Below are 16,658 nucleotides of genomic sequence, written 5' to 3' on the forward strand. Positions count from 1 at the left end.
CAGGACCTTGGTTTACTCATGGTCCGTCTGAGATAGATGATGCCTCAGCTCTTTTTGCTTCCCAGTCCCTGTGTGAGGGCAGCATGCCCACGTTCCTGCCTGCCTTCTGTTGTCCTGTGAATGGCTGGCCACGCCAGCAGGGGCACCTTAGGCAAAATCTCTTAGTACCTTGAGGACTTAGGCTATCACTAAGTCCCCTCATAAGAATGACAGTATAGGATCTCTAGAGCTTCTAACTCATCCCCACTTCTGATTCTGCTCCCCTCTAATCCTCTGCATAAGCTCTTTCAAGGTTGTTGTTCAGTCAAGGTTACAGAACTTGAATCTTATTCACACAATGAATCATGTATCACAAAGCTCTCCCTATATACTTTTTTCCATCTCGTATTCACCACTCCAGCTTTACCTAGATTGAACTACTTTTTCCATAATTCTGGTGTTCTCTCTCTTTCCTACCTTGAACGTAGTATTTGTTCTCCCAGAATGCCTTTCACATGCTTCCCCTTCCCCACTTATTATTTGCTAATGGTAAGGATAGCTGACTAAAGTCTGTGTTTTTAAGATCTTTCTGGAGATCCTTTCTTGCTTACACCTCTCCTCCCCTGTCTCTCAGGCAGGCTTAGATGCACATACTCCTAAAAACTCATTGCTTAACCATGCTGTTGTTTTAGTCTCTATATATCATAACCATTTTACATCAAGACATCGTCCATACATGTGTGTATGTATGTGTTCAAATCAAACTGAAAGGTTTAAAGTATAATACATACCCTTAGTAAAATTGTAATGAACACTGATGTTTTCTATTATATTTTTTCTGTTTAATTTTCTCAATGCTATTCATGACCCATTAGATTGATTTTACAACAAACCGCTGCCCCCAAATAACTGTACTTTGTCCTGTGGTGAAGACTTGGAGTGTGGTGTATCAGTCATAGTTCAACCAGAGAAACGGTAGGAGATACATATTAAGAGGTTTATTTCAGTCAGTTGACTTACACAAATGTAAGTGTGCAAGGTTGAAATCTGCAGGTCAGGCCATCCAGATGGGAGGGAGGGTGGAACTCTGCAACAGACTGAAGCTGCTGTCCAGAGGCAGAACTTCCTCCGGTGGGCCTCAACTCTGCTCTTAAGGCCCTTCAGCTGATTGAATGAGGCTTACCCCGATTATCTAGGGTAATCTCCCTTACTTTCTTTTTTGGCTCTACCAAGTGGCATGTGGGATCTCAGTTGCTGGACCAGGGATTGAACCTGTGCCCTCTTCATTGGAAGTGCAGTGTCTTAACCACTGGACCCTCCCTTACTTAAAGTCAACTGATTTTGAACTTTAATCACATCTACAGAATACCTTACAGTGAACCTAGATTACTGTTTAATTAAATAACTGGGGGCTGAAGCCTAATCTAATCAAGTTGACATATCAAAAGACCATCACAGTAGGTATGAGGAGCTTGATCTTCAGCCCATTTTATTATTTAAGGAGTAGAAATCAATTTTAGTTGACCCACCTCTAGTATACTTTACGTCACATTCCTTTCTTCTGCTGTACTCAAGTTAACCTCCTTGATCTCCTTACACACTGATTTGGCTGTTATTTAGTCTCGTCCATGTTTTTACATTTTCTCCCATCTCCCTGGATAGATGCACAAGTTCTGATAGTTTTACAGTGCTGTGCTGTGACCAGTCTCTCAGTCTTGGCTGACTCTTTGTGACTCCTGTGGTCTGTAGCCTGCCAGGCTCCTCTGTCCATCCAGATTCTCCAGGCAAGAATACTAGAGTGGGTTAGTTATGCCTTCGTCCAGGAGATCTTCCCAACCCAGGGATTGAGCACAGGTCTCCCGCATTGCAGGTGGATTCTTTACCATCTGAACCAGCAGGGAAAGGGCTCCTTTTGCTTTTAACCTGAACCATTACTTCTGATGATATTTTTGAACAGACGATCAAGTTCCCTGCAAGGCTCTTTCTTTTACTCTATTTCCAGGCAAAATTCTGGGTCTGGAGTATACTTCCCAAGGTTGTTAAAACCTCAGAGTTTAGTATTTAGTCCTCATGATACCCCATAGCCCTCATATCAGAGGTGCAGTCACCCCTGGGACCTTTGCATGGGTGAGAGTAAACTTCTGTACATGACTAACTCTTATACCATGGAAAGTCTTTCTTTTCCCAGCCTCAAACCCTCTTTGGTGTGGCCCATGACTCCCTTTCTCCTCTTTTACCTCACTACCCCATACATGCTGTAGTACTCACCTCCATCTGTTTTCTTATTTAGATAATTCAAAATAATCTCACTCCATGGGCCTTCAGAAGCACAGTGCTGGGTCTGGTAGTGAAAGAAGTAAATACTAACCGCTAAGACAAATCCGAGAACAGAACTCTGACTTACTGGCTCGACCTGTTGCATCTGTACAAGAGTATTACTTTCTGTGAATGGAAAGTTATTTCTCTAGGAGATTATCCTGCCCCCCTAAAAGTTGCCAAGGGGTGCTAATTAGTTCAGTTTTTCCTGTGGTGAAGATGCCTGTTCAGTGGGAACTGGACCACTGCTGCTGCTACTGCTAAGTCGCTCAGTCACGTCCGACTCTGTGCGACCCCATGGACGGCAGCCCACCAGGCTCCCCCGTCCCCGGGATTCTCCAGGCAAGAACACTGGAGTGGGTTGCCATTTCCTTCTCCAATGCATGAAAGTGAAAACTGAAAGGGAAGTCGCTCAGTCGTGTCCGACTCTTAGCGACCCCATGGACTGCAGCCCACCAGACTTCTCCATCCATGGGATTTTCCAGGCAAGAGTACTGGAGTGGGGTGCCATTGCCTTCTCTGGGGAACTGGACCAAGGCCACCAGTTTATTTTATGCTGGCCACTGGGTGTCAGTTTGAAAAGCATATGTCTCTGATTTAAACTAAAAGTCTGGCTGAGCTGAAAGAGAACATTGCTGATTTCTCATGGATGTGTTTAAATGTTTATTACAATTTGAAAAACACCAAGAAAACATGAACATCTGTGGAACTGCCCAGTTTTCTGTTCAGCTGTCTACCGGAAAAACTCACTTTTTTGGACAATTTGTCCAAGTTTAAAATAAGCAAAGTTTATATTTATTTATGATGGAATTTCTTTTTAATTACTCTAGTGGCATAAGCTGATTTTGTAAGGAGATATTAAGCTTATTTTTAAGATTTTTCAAGGACTTTAACTATATACATATTTGTAGATAAATGTGCTAATTATAACTGAATTCTAGTTTGTCAAAATGAAGAGATGTAGGACTTTCTAATCTTTTTATTTCACTGATAATTTCTGTGTATGTGACCTTAATAAAACTCCTCTTATTTTTAAGTATTCTTTCATAAAAAGTTTTCTTATATTTAGCTTATCTTTCTACAGAGTCAACCATTGCTATTTTAAATTTGAAGAATTTACACTCTCCATATTTCATTGTTGATTGTCTACAAATATGAAGTGATTGGTGCCATTGATAATACAAAAATGTATGTTTAATTTTATCATGGGTTTTGTGTACATTCCATGAATGTATCTGGGGATATAAAAATTTACTGCACTCCAATGATATATAGAGAGGCACTATCTAGATATGATTATCTCAGTTAGATGTCAAGCTTTTGGAGCCAAAGATTATTCTATTTTAAGGACTTTGTGACAGTTAATTTTATGTGTCAACTTGTCTAGGCCATGGTGCCCAGATGTTTTAGATCACATATTATTTTAGATGTTTTTGTGATGCTGTTTTTGAACGAGGTTAACATCTAAATTAGTAGACTTTGAGTACAGTAAAGTAAATTGCCCTCTGTGATATGAATGGGACTCATCCAACAGGTTGAAGGCTTTATAGTGTGGCTCAGACGGTAAAGTGTCTGTCTACAATGTGGGAGACCTGGGTTCGATCCCTGGGTCGGGAAGATCCCCTGGAGAAGGAAATGGCAGTCCACTCCAGTACTATTGCCTGGAAAATCCCATGGACAGAGAAGCCTGGTAGGCTACAGTCCGTGGGGTCGCAAAGAGTCGGACACGACTGAGCGACTTCACTTTCACTTTCCTTTCTGACTTTCCCTGAAGCAGAGAGAATCCTTTGGACCTGAACTCCCATCAGCAACTTTTCCCTGTGTCTCCAGCTTGCTACTGTACAGATTTTGGATTTGTCAGTCTCTATAATGACGTGAGTCAATTCCTTAAAATAAATCTAGTTAATGTAAATACAAATATGAGGGCTTCTCTGGTGGCTTAGACAGTAAAGAGTCTGCCTGCAGTGTGGGAGACCCAGGTTCGACCCCTGGGCCGGGGAACATCTTATACACATACACTTCCTGTTGGTTGTGCTTCTCTGGAGAAACCTGAGGATATAGGCCTCTTTGTGTTGCCTTTTGCTCAGCCTGTCCTCTACCTCCCGTTGTATCAAGTATCTTTGTTTTTTTCACTTCCTGTTCTTTAGTTATTCATGAAACCACTCGGCTTGCAACTAGTGAAATACACCTTTTGTCCTTACAGACTTTGTGTTTATTAGTTATCCTCATGTATGCCATGTATATTGTTCTCTGAGTTTCGAATTTCTCATGTAAAAATATGAAAAGTAAATTCTCTCCCTTTTTCTGCCTTATTTACTGGATCAGTTGGTATAAGAGTTAAAGACTACTTCTGTAAAGCTTTATATTGTCTGTAATTTACTTTCAGTTATTACAGCATACACACTACCACATTTATGGGTATAGCTTTCTTTTAGGAGTCTTTAGTTAGCACTCTAGGTACAACACTCATGGATCTTCACTCAAGGATTCGTATTTGAAAGAACCTAATTATAAGTCTACACTCCAGAGATGCATATTTTAAATCTGCATAGGAAGGTTTATTAATGTTAGGAATGTTACAGATAATTGGTTAAATGAGTGATGTTGAAAATATGTGGATTGGTTTTAGAAATATTTTATGTAAATAGATTTTGATTCAAGCAAGCTAAGCTTTTGTAGGAGTGTCTAACTCTCTTATTCATTTGGTCTTTTTTTCTGACATGTAGGATTTTGGGACAGATCCAGTTAGGTTAGAGACATCCTACTGTGGAATATTGTCACAGTTGCTTTAAGCATGCCTCCATGCAGGTTACTTGTCACAGTAACTGAAGGACAGAAATCTGAGACTGTACTGAGCATGCAAGATGGAGCTGCGGGTCTGTTTTTTCATCCTCCTACTCATCAATGTGTTTATATTCATCCGAAAGCTCTCACCTATTTAGAATATTTGGACACTGCCAGTACTTACCCCCAAATGCCTGATGATTTTAAACTCAAGTTTGGCTTATGTCAGTTTGCACCGAGAACCTAATATACTCCCTGGCACACACTAGGCAATCTAGAAACTATAATTCTTAACATTGTAAGTCAGTGTGGGAAGGAAAGGAAACTGAAGTTTTGTGTACATTGTTCTAAGGCTGTCAGGATCCTCTTTTCTGAGGATGGTTTATCACCAAATTTGTTTTTAAAAACTTTGAGGTGGACTGTCTTCTCTCAGTTTCAATTTATAGAGTCTCTTAAGCAGAGCCGCTAAAATCATGTGAAGGTGAGTTAGAGTTCTGCCAAGGAAGCTTGTGATAAGTGGGGCCCGTTCGTGGAAGCATGTGAATGCTTGGCTAATTTCCATGAGCATGCTGTGCCAAGCCGTCATCTGAAATACAGCTTGCTGGAACCTGGAACACTTTCCCTCTTTGATGTGTCAGGAGATGACGCAGAACACAGACGACAGGCAGGACTGAAACCTTGGGGAAGCCTTGTGGGAGATTCCTTCCAGTCAATATTTACAGAAAATCCTGGACTCATTTTGACCTGCATTGATTAAAGAAAGTGTGTTGTAAGGAAGTAAAGGAAATCAGGTTTTTTTCCCTTATTGTTGAAAAAAGGTTGGTGTTGTTTTGAAAAAGTGTTGGAGCTCCAATTACTGGAAATTTGAAAAAGAATGGTTCTAGTTGAAATCTTATACGCTAATTTTAACTTTATTTATTTTTCATAACTTTGGGTTGCAGGGTCAGAAATGTCATTGCTAACTGTATTTGTAAACCTGTTATCCCTAAAAGCCTGCCTCTGCTGTAAAGCAAGGGATAAGGTCTTGTTTTGTTTCCTTTGATCAAGGAATAGAATATCGCTTGTTGGCTCTGAAACAAGAAGTCTTAAATTTAAACATCCTTTTGCTTTTCTCAGTGAAATAACACAGAAACAATGTAAAGGTTACTGAACTAAACATGTGTGTATCTCTTGAATGGTGCTGAATATTAGGACACAGTATGCGGTTGGCCTTTAGCTTTTTGCATTTTTGCATTGCAGCCATATCATGATGGGGTTTTGATTACTATTTGCATAATTAACTATTCATATATATTTATAGAGCAGTTATGGTAATATAAATAAAAATGATAGAACTATTGTAAGAATACTGAATGAGTCATGACCATATTGATGAAAGGGAAAGTCTTACCTAGGTCAATTTTCCTTTCATCTCTGAGGTTCTTCCTGGTCAAGGCAAAACAAAGCCTGGCAAATAACAATCCATTGTGTAATGATATTATATTGCTCTGGACACAGGTAGGGGTTTTGGCAGGCCAGTCTACACTGTAATACCAAATTAGTCTAGTAGATTTTTGTGCCAAGGGCATTAAGTGTCATAGTAGATGAAACATTCAAAACTTATTTGTAAATAAGAGTATGAGATGAGTGTAGGTATCTAGGGAAATATTATTATCCCGGATTACCCTGGGAAAGCTTTCACTCCCCTTTCATTGAACCCAGCATAATTATTTGGATTGTCTCATTTCATTTTCACAGCAACTTTATATGATAGATGTTATTGTTATAATAGCCATTTTGTAAATAATGAAACTGAAGCTTAGAGTGGTTTTATAGTTTGGCAAGAGCTACATGGCTAGGAAATTTAGGAGATCTTTAATTTAGATTAAAGTTAGGGTCATACCAATTGAGAATATATTTAAACCTATATATATGGGCTTCTATATACCAGCTCAGCTGGTAAAGAATCCGCCTGCAGTGCAGGAGACTCCAGTTCAATTCCTGGGTGGGGAAGATTTGCTAGAGAAGGGATAGGCTACCCACTCCAGTATTCTTGGGCTCCCCTGGTGGCTCAGCTATTAAGGAATCCACCTGCAATGTAGGAGACCTGGGTTCGTTCCCTGGGTTGGGAAGATCACCTGGAAAGGGAAAGGGCTACCCGCTCCAGTATTCTGGCTTGGAGAATTCCATGAACTGTATTATATTCCATGGGGTCGCAAAGAGTCAGACATGACTGAGTGACTTTGACTCACTATATATGTATATAGAGAGATAGAGGAGTAGATACATATGGATATAGATACAAATATATCTGCCATGTGCCTTTTTGGTTAAGTAATATATGAGGCTTTGGCTAAGTAATTTCAAATCCTTTCATGTCTGCAGAGATAGATCTTTCTTATCATTGTGTGAAATTACATCTTTGTAAATACAATAACATAGTGAGACATTTTCTCTATCTTTGAATATTTATATAATTTTCCATCTTGGGGAATGACAAACGGTTCTTTAATGAACTTCCTTGCACAGATATCTGCACACTAGTAAATATCTCTATAAATACTTACATGTAACATTATTGGATCAAAGGCATTTACATTTACAATCCTGATAGCTAACTTCAAAGTTTGACTTTTTCCCTGCTTTTTCAAGAGTATTTCTCCTATATCCTCACAAACACTAATGTTGCAGGCTCTTTTAAAAAGTCATCCTATAGGTGAATATATTGCATTTCCTTCTTAAATTAATTTTTAAGAAGAAAATTTTTTTTTAATTTTATTTTATTTTTAAACTTTACATAATTGTATTAGTTTTGCCAAATATCAAAATGAATCCGCCACAGGTATACATGTGTTCCCCATCCTGAACCCTCCTCCCTCCTCCCTCCCCATACCATCCCTCTGGGTCGTCCCAGTGCACTAGCCCCAAGCATCCAGTATCGTGCATCGAACCTGGACTGGCAACTCGTTTCATACATGATATTTTACATGTTTCAATGCCATTCTCCCAAATCTTCCCACCCTCTCCTTCTCCCACAGAGTCCATAAGACTGTTCTATACATCAGTGTCTCTTTTGCTGTCTCATACACAGGGTTATTGTTACCATCTTTCTAAATTCCATGTATATGCGTTAGTATACTGTATTGGTGTTTTTCCTTAAGAAGAAAATTTTTAATGAAATTGAGCATCTTTACATCATTTATTGAACAGTAGTGTTTCTTTGTTGAATTCTCAGTTTCCTTCCCCCTACTTATAGACATAGTTTTTAAGTTGATAAAACATTTCTTATATTACAAATGTTCATATTTCATCTTGATATTTGGCAATATATTCTCCTAATATTTGACCTGTTTTATAATTTCATTATGGTGTATATTGTTACCTAGAAATTTTCAGCATCAATTTTTAATCAAATAGTTTATTTTCTTTAGGCTTTTTAGGATCCGTGGCTTTTGGGGAAGATTCTCTCTTGCCTGTTAAAAACACTGTTGCATATTTTCCTTTAGCAGTTTGTCGTTGTTCAGTCATAAGTTGTGTCAGACTCTTTGCAACCCCAGGACTGCAGCATGCCAGGCTTCCGCATCCTCCACTGTCTCCTGGGCTTTACTCAACTTCATGTTCATTGAGTCGGTGATGCTTTATAACTGTCTCATCCTCTGCCACCCTCTTCTCCTTTTACCTTCAAACTTTCCCAGCATCGGGATCTCTTCCAGTGAGTTGGCTCTTCGCATCAGGTGGCCAAAGTATTGCAGCTTCAGCTTTAGCATCAGTCCTTCCAAAGAATATTCAGGGTTGATTTCCTTTAGGATTGACTGATTTGGTCTTCTTGCAGTCCAGGGGACCCTCAAGAGTCTTCTCCAGCACCACAATTCAAAAGCATCAATTCTTCGGTGCTCAGCCTTCTCATGGTCCAACACTCACGTCCATACATGACTTCTGGAAAAACAATGACTTTGTCTAGATGGACCCTTTATCTGCATAGTGATGTTTTGCTTTTTAATACTCTGTCTAGGTTTGTCATAGTTTTCATTCCAAGAAGCAAGCGTCTTTTAATTTCATGGTTGCAGTCACCATCTGTGATGATCTTGGAGCTCAAGAAAAGAAAATCTGTGTGTCACTGTTTCCACTTTTTCCCCATCTATTTGCTGTGAAATGATGGGAACAAATGCCGTGATCTTAGTTTTTTTTTTTAATGTTGAGTTTTAAGCCAGCTTTTTCACTCTCCTCTTTTACCCTCACTGAGAGGTTCTTTAGTTCCTTTTTTTTGCCATTAGAATAGTATCATCTGCATATGTGAAGCTGATGATATTTCTCCCAGCAATCTTGATTTCATCTTATGGCTCATCCAACCTGGCATTTCTCATGATGTACTCTGCTTATAAGTTAAATAAACAGAGTGACAATATACAGCCTTGTCTTAACTCCTTTCCCAATTTTGAACCAGTCGTTTGTTCCATGTACGGTTCTAACAGTTACTTCTTGCCCCGCATACAGGTTTCTCAGAGGCAGGTAAGGTGGTCTGATATTCCCATCTGTTTTAAGGATTTTCCATGGTTTGTTATGATCCACGTGGTCAAAAACTTTCTCATAGTTGATGAAGCAGAAATAATTGTTTTTCTGGAATTCCTTTGCTTCCGCTGTCGTCCAGCGAATGTTGGCAGTTTGTTCCCTGGTTCCTCTACCTTTTCTAAACCCAGCTTGTACAACTGGACGTTCTTGCTACACATACTGCTGAAGCCTAACTTGAAGGATTTTGAGTGTAACCTTACTAGCATGAGAAATGCATGTAATTGTTTGGTAGTTTGAACTTTAGCAGTTTAATAATTTATTATTTTTTTGTCCTTAGCCAATGTAAATTTTACTTTTGTTAATCATATGAAATAGGAGTTTTTTTTCCAGGAAGAAATCTCTTTCTTTCCCTACTATTTTTTGAATAGATCACCCAAACTAATTTGAATAGAAAAGTAGAGGAGAGAAGCAGAAAGTACAAAAATAGATCTGTCTTTGGGCAAAGTATATTGCCTTAATAAATGAGGTTTTATTATCTCTTCTGATATCTGATAAGGTCTGTTTCCATTTTTATTCTTAGTTTGCAAACAGCTTCCTAGTTTCCAGGAATAATGTTAGTGGAATTTCTATTTTGATTGCCCTGTATTCATAAGTTAAATTGGGGCAAACAGACATCTACACTAATTTAGGATCATAGGTGACTTTACAATATTAATAATTTTAATCCAAGAACATAGAATGGCATTACACTTACTCAGGGCTTTTTAAATTTTTCACTTACGTTTTAAAGATAAGGATACCGTTGTACATTTATAATCACTAATTTTATAATTTATGATCTTGTCTATTATATTTTGTAAAATGACTATGGATTTTTTGGTCAGTTTCCAAATTCTGTTTTCACTGAACTCTTTTTTTTTTTTCCCCAAAGGCAAGACAACACTTTTAATTTCTTTAAAACAACATTAGTATTTTCTATCTATAGGTCTCACAATAAATTTGAGGTTGTATGATAATTTATCACAGATATAATAGTTAGGGAACTACATTTCTAGAAACACACTTGCTTTTCTTGTAATTATCCTCTTCATTTATAGTAGCAGTAGCCCAAGTTTGGCTTGCATAAGTTTAAGAGAATGATTTTTTTACATGAGTGAGGGAATGTAGAAATCACTGAACTCTTGTTAGTTCTAAATTTTTCTATTTAACCTCTTGGATTCTCCAGGTAAACAAAAGCTTAATTCACGAATAATGAATTCTGGCATTTTTTTTCCTTGTATTTATAAGGGTGCCCACATAATTTACCAGACAATGAACAGGCTGAGGATGAGAGGATATTACATTATTTGTTCTCTACAGAATGAGATGGTGATATGGTCCTCTGATTGCTAGATGCCTCAAACATTATTTAAAATATTATTTTCCAGTCTGTAGTTATATAGTTAGTTTTCTGTTTGTTTTATTTAATTTTGGGATATCCCTAAATGAACTTAATAAGCCAGCCATTTTAGGGAAGAATATTTGCTAGCAGGTGTGTGTGTATACACTCACAGTTCAGTTCAGTCACTCAGTCATGTCCAACTCTTTGTGACCCCAAGAACTACAGGACTCCAGACATCCCTGTCCATCACCAACTCCTGGAGTTTACTCAAACTCATGTCCCTTGAGTCGGTGATGCCATCCAGCCATCTCATCTTCTGTTGTCCCCTTCTCCTCCTGCCCTCAATCTTTCCCAGCATCAGGGTCTTTTCCAATGAGTCAACTCTTCACATCAGGTGGCCAAAGTACTGGAGTTTCAGTTTCGACATCAGTCCTTCCAATGAACACCCAGGACTGATCTCCTTTAGGATGGACTGGTTGGATCTCCTTACAGTCCAAGGGACTCTTTAAGAGTCTTCTCCAACACCACAGTTCAAAAGCATCAATTCTTTGGCACTCAGCTTTCTTTATGGTCCCACTCTCACATCCATACATGACTACTGGAAAAACCATAGCTTTGACTGACAGACCTTTGTTGGCAAAGTAACATCTCTGCTTTTTAATATGCTGTCTACGTTGGTCATAACTTTCCTTCCAAGGAGTAAGCGTCTTTTAATTTTATGGCTGCAATCACCATCTGCAGTGATTTTGGAGCCCCCCAAAATAAAGTCAGCTACTGTTTCTACTGTTTCTCCATCTATGTGCCATGAAGTGATGGGACCAGATGTGAGAGTTGGTTTGTGAAAAAAGCTGAGCCGCGAAGAATTGATGCTTTTGAACTGTGGTGTTGGAGAAGACTCTTGAGAGTCCCTCTGACTCCAAGGAGATCCAACCAGTCCATTCTAAAGGAGATCAGTCCTGGGTGTTCATTGGAAGGACTGATGTCAAAACTGAAATTCCAATACTTTGGCCACCTCATGCCAAGAGTTGACTCATTGGAAAAGACCCTGATGCTGGGAGGGATTGGGGGCAGGAGGAGAAGGGGATGACAAAGGATGAGATGGCTGGATGGCATCACTGACTCGACAGACATGAGTTTGAGTAAACTCCGGGAGTTGGTGATGGACAGGGAGGCCTGGCGTGCTGAGATTCATGGGGTCGTGAAGAGTTGGACATGACTGAGTGACTGAACTGAACTGAACTGATGGAACTGGATGCCATGATCTTAGTTTTCTGAATGTTGAGCTTTAAGCCAACCTTTTCACTCTCCACTTTCACTTTCATCAAGAGGCTCTTTAGTTCTTCTTCACTTTCTGCCATAAGGGTGGTATCATCTGCATATCTGAGGTTATTGATATTTCTCCCGGCAATCTTGATTCCAGTTTGTGCTTCTTCCAGCCCAGCATTTCTCATAATGTACTCTGCATAGAAGTTAAATAAGCAGGGTGACAATATACAGCTTTGATGTACTCCTTTTCCTCTTTGGAACCAGTCTGTTGTTCCATGTCCAGTTCTAACTGTTGCTTTCTGACCTGCATACAAATTTCTCAAGAGGCAGATCAGGTGGTCTGGTATTCCCATCTCTTTCAGAATTTTCCACAATTTATTGTGATCCACACAGTCAAAGGCTTTGGCATAGTCAATAAAGCAGAAATAGATGTTTTTCTGGAACTCTCTTGCTTTTTCCACGATCCAGCGGATGTTGGCAATTTGATCTCTGGTTCCTCTGCCTTTTCTAAATCCAGCTTGACATCTGGAAGTTCACGGTTCACGTATTGCTGAAGCCTGGCTTCGAGAATTTTGAGCATTACTTTACTAGCATGTGAGATGAGTGCAATTGTGTGGTAGTTTGAGTATTCTTTGGCATTGCCCTTCTTTGGGATTGGAATGAAAACTGACCTTTTCCAGTCCTGTGGCCACTGCTGAGTTTTCCAAATTTGCTGGCATATAGAGTGCAGCACTTGCACAGCATCATCTTTCAGGATTTGAAAGAGCTCCACTGGAATTCCATCACCTCCAGTAGCTTTGTTCATAGTGATGCTTCCTAAGGCCCACTTGACTTCACATTCCAGGATGTCTGGCTCTAGGTAAGTGATCACACCTTCATGATTATCTGGTTCATGAAGATCTTTTTTGTATATTTCTTCTGTGTATTCTTGCCACCTCTTCTTAATTTCTTCTGCTTCTGTTAGATCCATACCATTTCTGTCCTTTATTGAGCCCATCTTTGCATGAAGTGTTCCCTTGGTATCTCTAATTTTCTTGAAGAGATCTCTAGTCTTCCCCAGTCTATCATTTTCCTCTATTTCTTTGCATTGATTGCTGAGGAAGGCTTTCTTATCTCTACTTGCTATTCTTTGGAACTCTGTATTCAAATGGGTATATCTTTCCTTTTCTCCTTTGCTTTTTGCTTCTCTTCTTTTCACAGCTATTTGTAAGGCCTCCCCAGACAGCCATTTTGCTTTTTTTCATTTCTTTTTCTTGGAGTTGGTCTTGATCCCTGTCTCCTGTAGAATGTCATGAACCTCCGTCCATAGTTCATCAGGCACTCTGTCTATCAGATCTAGTCCCTCAAATCGATTTCTCACTTCCAGTGTATATACACATACATACACTTATATACATATATAAAAATACATATACATTCTGTTATAAACGTATTAAATGCAGGAGTAAAGTTGAGTTATGTTGTGGTATTAATGTCATTTGAATCTTTGTTTAGCAATCATATAATTGAACCTATTAGCAGAAGTAGAGTGGCAGACATTAATGGAATAATTTCCAATCATCACTGCCAATAGTTTCCAGGACATGTATGTTCCAGATCCAATTACTTTTTGTGTGTGTTATTAAAGTTTGTTTATCTAGGCATGCTATATTGTGATCCGTTCAATTGTCCATGTTTTCCAGAAGATACAGATTTTTTATAGTGTCTTATATTTGAAATACATATTTCACTTCTACATTTGAATATATGAATCCTTGTTTATTCTTTAGGATTCAGCTCAGATAGTTCCCCTTCCATGAAATTATTCCCTTTCTCTGAACGATAAAAAAATTGCTTGGTATATTCTTTTGTCACATCAATTATCACATATGTGGTAGTTGTTTATTTTTATTTCTGTCTTCCTACTAAACTGTGAGCTTCTTGAGATTGTGCTTTCTTCTGTGTCTAGCATAATGTCTAGCATAGAGCTGGTACTGTATACATTTTTGATGCATGAATATATGTGAATTAATGATTACCAAAACATATAAGGGAAGTGAAAGATCAAAAAGGCTATCTTAGAGAAAGTCATAAACCTGACAATTTAAGAAAAACACTAGAAGGTTCTATGGAAGGGGCATAGAAAGCATATTTTATAAAAAGATAAATTTAAAAGATATGAACCCCATAGTCTAGAAGTCTTCCTTTTGATGCAGAAATGTTTTTTTTGGTGGAGAAATGTGGTAAAGACCAACTGTGAATGGTACATGGCTATGAAAACATGTTGAAAGTCAGGAACAAAGACTATAAATGACACGATTTTGAGAAGTGTGTAGAATTAGGAACCACACTACATCTGTTTCTGTGTATCCAATATGTATTTCTGGTTTATAGATTACCATATATAGCATGTAAGAGCTGCCAGTTTTCCAGTAATATGAATGTAAACCACATCTGGACTAGCAGGGCCGGCTTTATAGACAATAGGCTTGATTTCTTCCATCTCTGACCTTCAGTCCTGCTTTCTACGTTTATTGTCACTTTTTATGTATATTTTTTAAAAAACTGCTCACTCTGAGATTTTAAGTTTTGGAGGACATGACAGAGTTTTGTCAGGCAGAGTTTGAATACTTTATAACTATTGAATTTAATTGAAAATGTCAGTTTTTATCATGTAAATTAATTTGGTTTGATGAATTATATATTTCTTTCTTTTAAATATTCTTCAATGTATTAAGTGAGGGATTATAAACCAAGTTCCAGTTACTTTTAAAATAAATCAAATATTTCAGCAGAAATAAGGACAATAAGTTCCTTATGGCTACATTTGAAGACCACATATAATGATCTTTTGAATGACTTAGGTCAGGAAGAAAGACGTACCAATATTCTATTTTTTCTGCAGATCTTCAGCAATATTTTGATAGTGATTTCATTAAAATGTTCAATGAGAATTTAATGTATATTTGCATGCAAGTAAAATGAGAGATGACAAATGAGAGCTTAACACTGCCCGGTACAGTATAGAACAGAAGTCAGTTTCGGTGATTCTGTGTTTCCATATAATTCTAGTACCAGCACACTACAACACCAGGGCTTCCACAAGACAGGCATGAAATGGATTCCGCATGGGCATTTGCTCTAGCAGCATGCTCAAGATGCTTTACCTTAGTTTTATTGCTGCTAATATGGTATAACCTGATTCTGTAAAAAGTGATAAATATTGATAACCATGTAATGATTAGCTGCTGGTTACTCTTGTCTCTCAAATTATTCAAAGTGGTACATTTTTAAATTAGTGAGTTACTTTTATTCTGATTCCATTTTCCTTTTCCTAACATTTCTATTGATTTGATGACAAAACAGTTGTTTAGAAGAAATTCTTCATACAAAATTTGTAACGTATGTAGTTTTGGATACTTAGCAGAATTTTTTTAAATTAAGAAAGCTGTCTTTTCTGGATTTTCATCTTATTGTTGACATCTTACTACAGGTCTTCAGCACATACTCCAATGAAGATTATGACAGGAGGAATGATGAAGTTGACCCCGTGGCTGCTTCGGCTGAGTATGAACTTGAAAAACGTGTAGAAAAGCTGGAACTTTTCCCAGTGGAACTAGAAAAAGGTATATGAGCTCTGCAATGTTAATGTTATGCTGGTATTCTAATAGTATAGAAATGACTTTATTTTTCCTAAGTATAGCCTTTTTTTCCCCCTAAGGATTGGAGAAAGTTTTCATTCTCATGGAAAGTTTTATTTTTTAAATTTCAAAAACAGTTTATATGAGTTCTATATAGATGATATATTGAAAGACTCCTCCCTTACCATCTCTCCTGAAACCCATCTACTTTAGTTGGCTGGATTTGTGACTAGGAGTAGGGAAGTGTGGATGAGGTCTGATGTTTTCTTGTATTCCTGCAAACCACTGGTGCATGTGAAGAGTCCAGGCAGAGTTGCTATAAGTGAGAGCTTGGGCTAGGTGGTTGTTTGGGGTTATTAAAGATACAAAAGTGGAAGTGCAAGTTGCTCAGTCACGCTCGACTCTTTGTGACCCGATGGAATTCTCCCGGCCAAAATACTGGAGTAGGTAACCGTTCCATTCTCCAGGGGATCCTCCCAACTGAGGCATCGAACCCAAGTCTCCTGGATTGCAGGAGGATTCTTTACCAGCTGAGCCACCAGGGAAGCCCGTTAAAGATATAGGATCCTGATTGAAGATCTTGATTAAAGATACAGGATCTAAGCAAATAGATATTCTGCATTCTTGGATGGGAAGACTCAGTATAGGAAAGTCTCTCCTATATCTGATAGGCATCTTCGATCCTGATAAAGTAATATATAAATTTAATGCAATTCAAATAGAACTGTCATCAGTTACATTGGGAGAGGGGATAGCATAATACAGTACTAAATTTTACATGGAAAAATACAGACCTAAGAGAAATATGGAAAAGAAAGTGAAAG

General features: G+C 38.3%; 1 protein-coding gene across 12 annotated transcripts in view; it reads left to right on the forward strand.

Moving 5' to 3' along the window:
• The window catches only part of PPP1R9A (protein phosphatase 1 regulatory subunit 9A), a 349,529-nt gene that overhangs the window by 168,066 nt on the left and 164,805 nt on the right, over positions 1-16,658 (forward strand). For all 12 annotated transcript variants that reach the window (XM_061413476.1, XM_061413484.1, XM_061413474.1 and 9 more), the window contains one exon: positions 15,687-15,819. In XM_061413476.1, the coding sequence (XP_061269460.1) occupies positions 15,687-15,819 (133 nt within the window). The remainder of the gene's footprint in view (positions 1-15,686; positions 15,820-16,658) is intronic.

The sequence above is a fragment of the Bos javanicus genome, chromosome 4 (genome assembly GCF_032452875.1).
Source record: "Bos javanicus breed banteng chromosome 4, ARS-OSU_banteng_1.0, whole genome shotgun sequence".
Classification (NCBI taxonomy): Eukaryota; Metazoa; Chordata; class Mammalia; order Artiodactyla; family Bovidae; genus Bos; species Bos javanicus.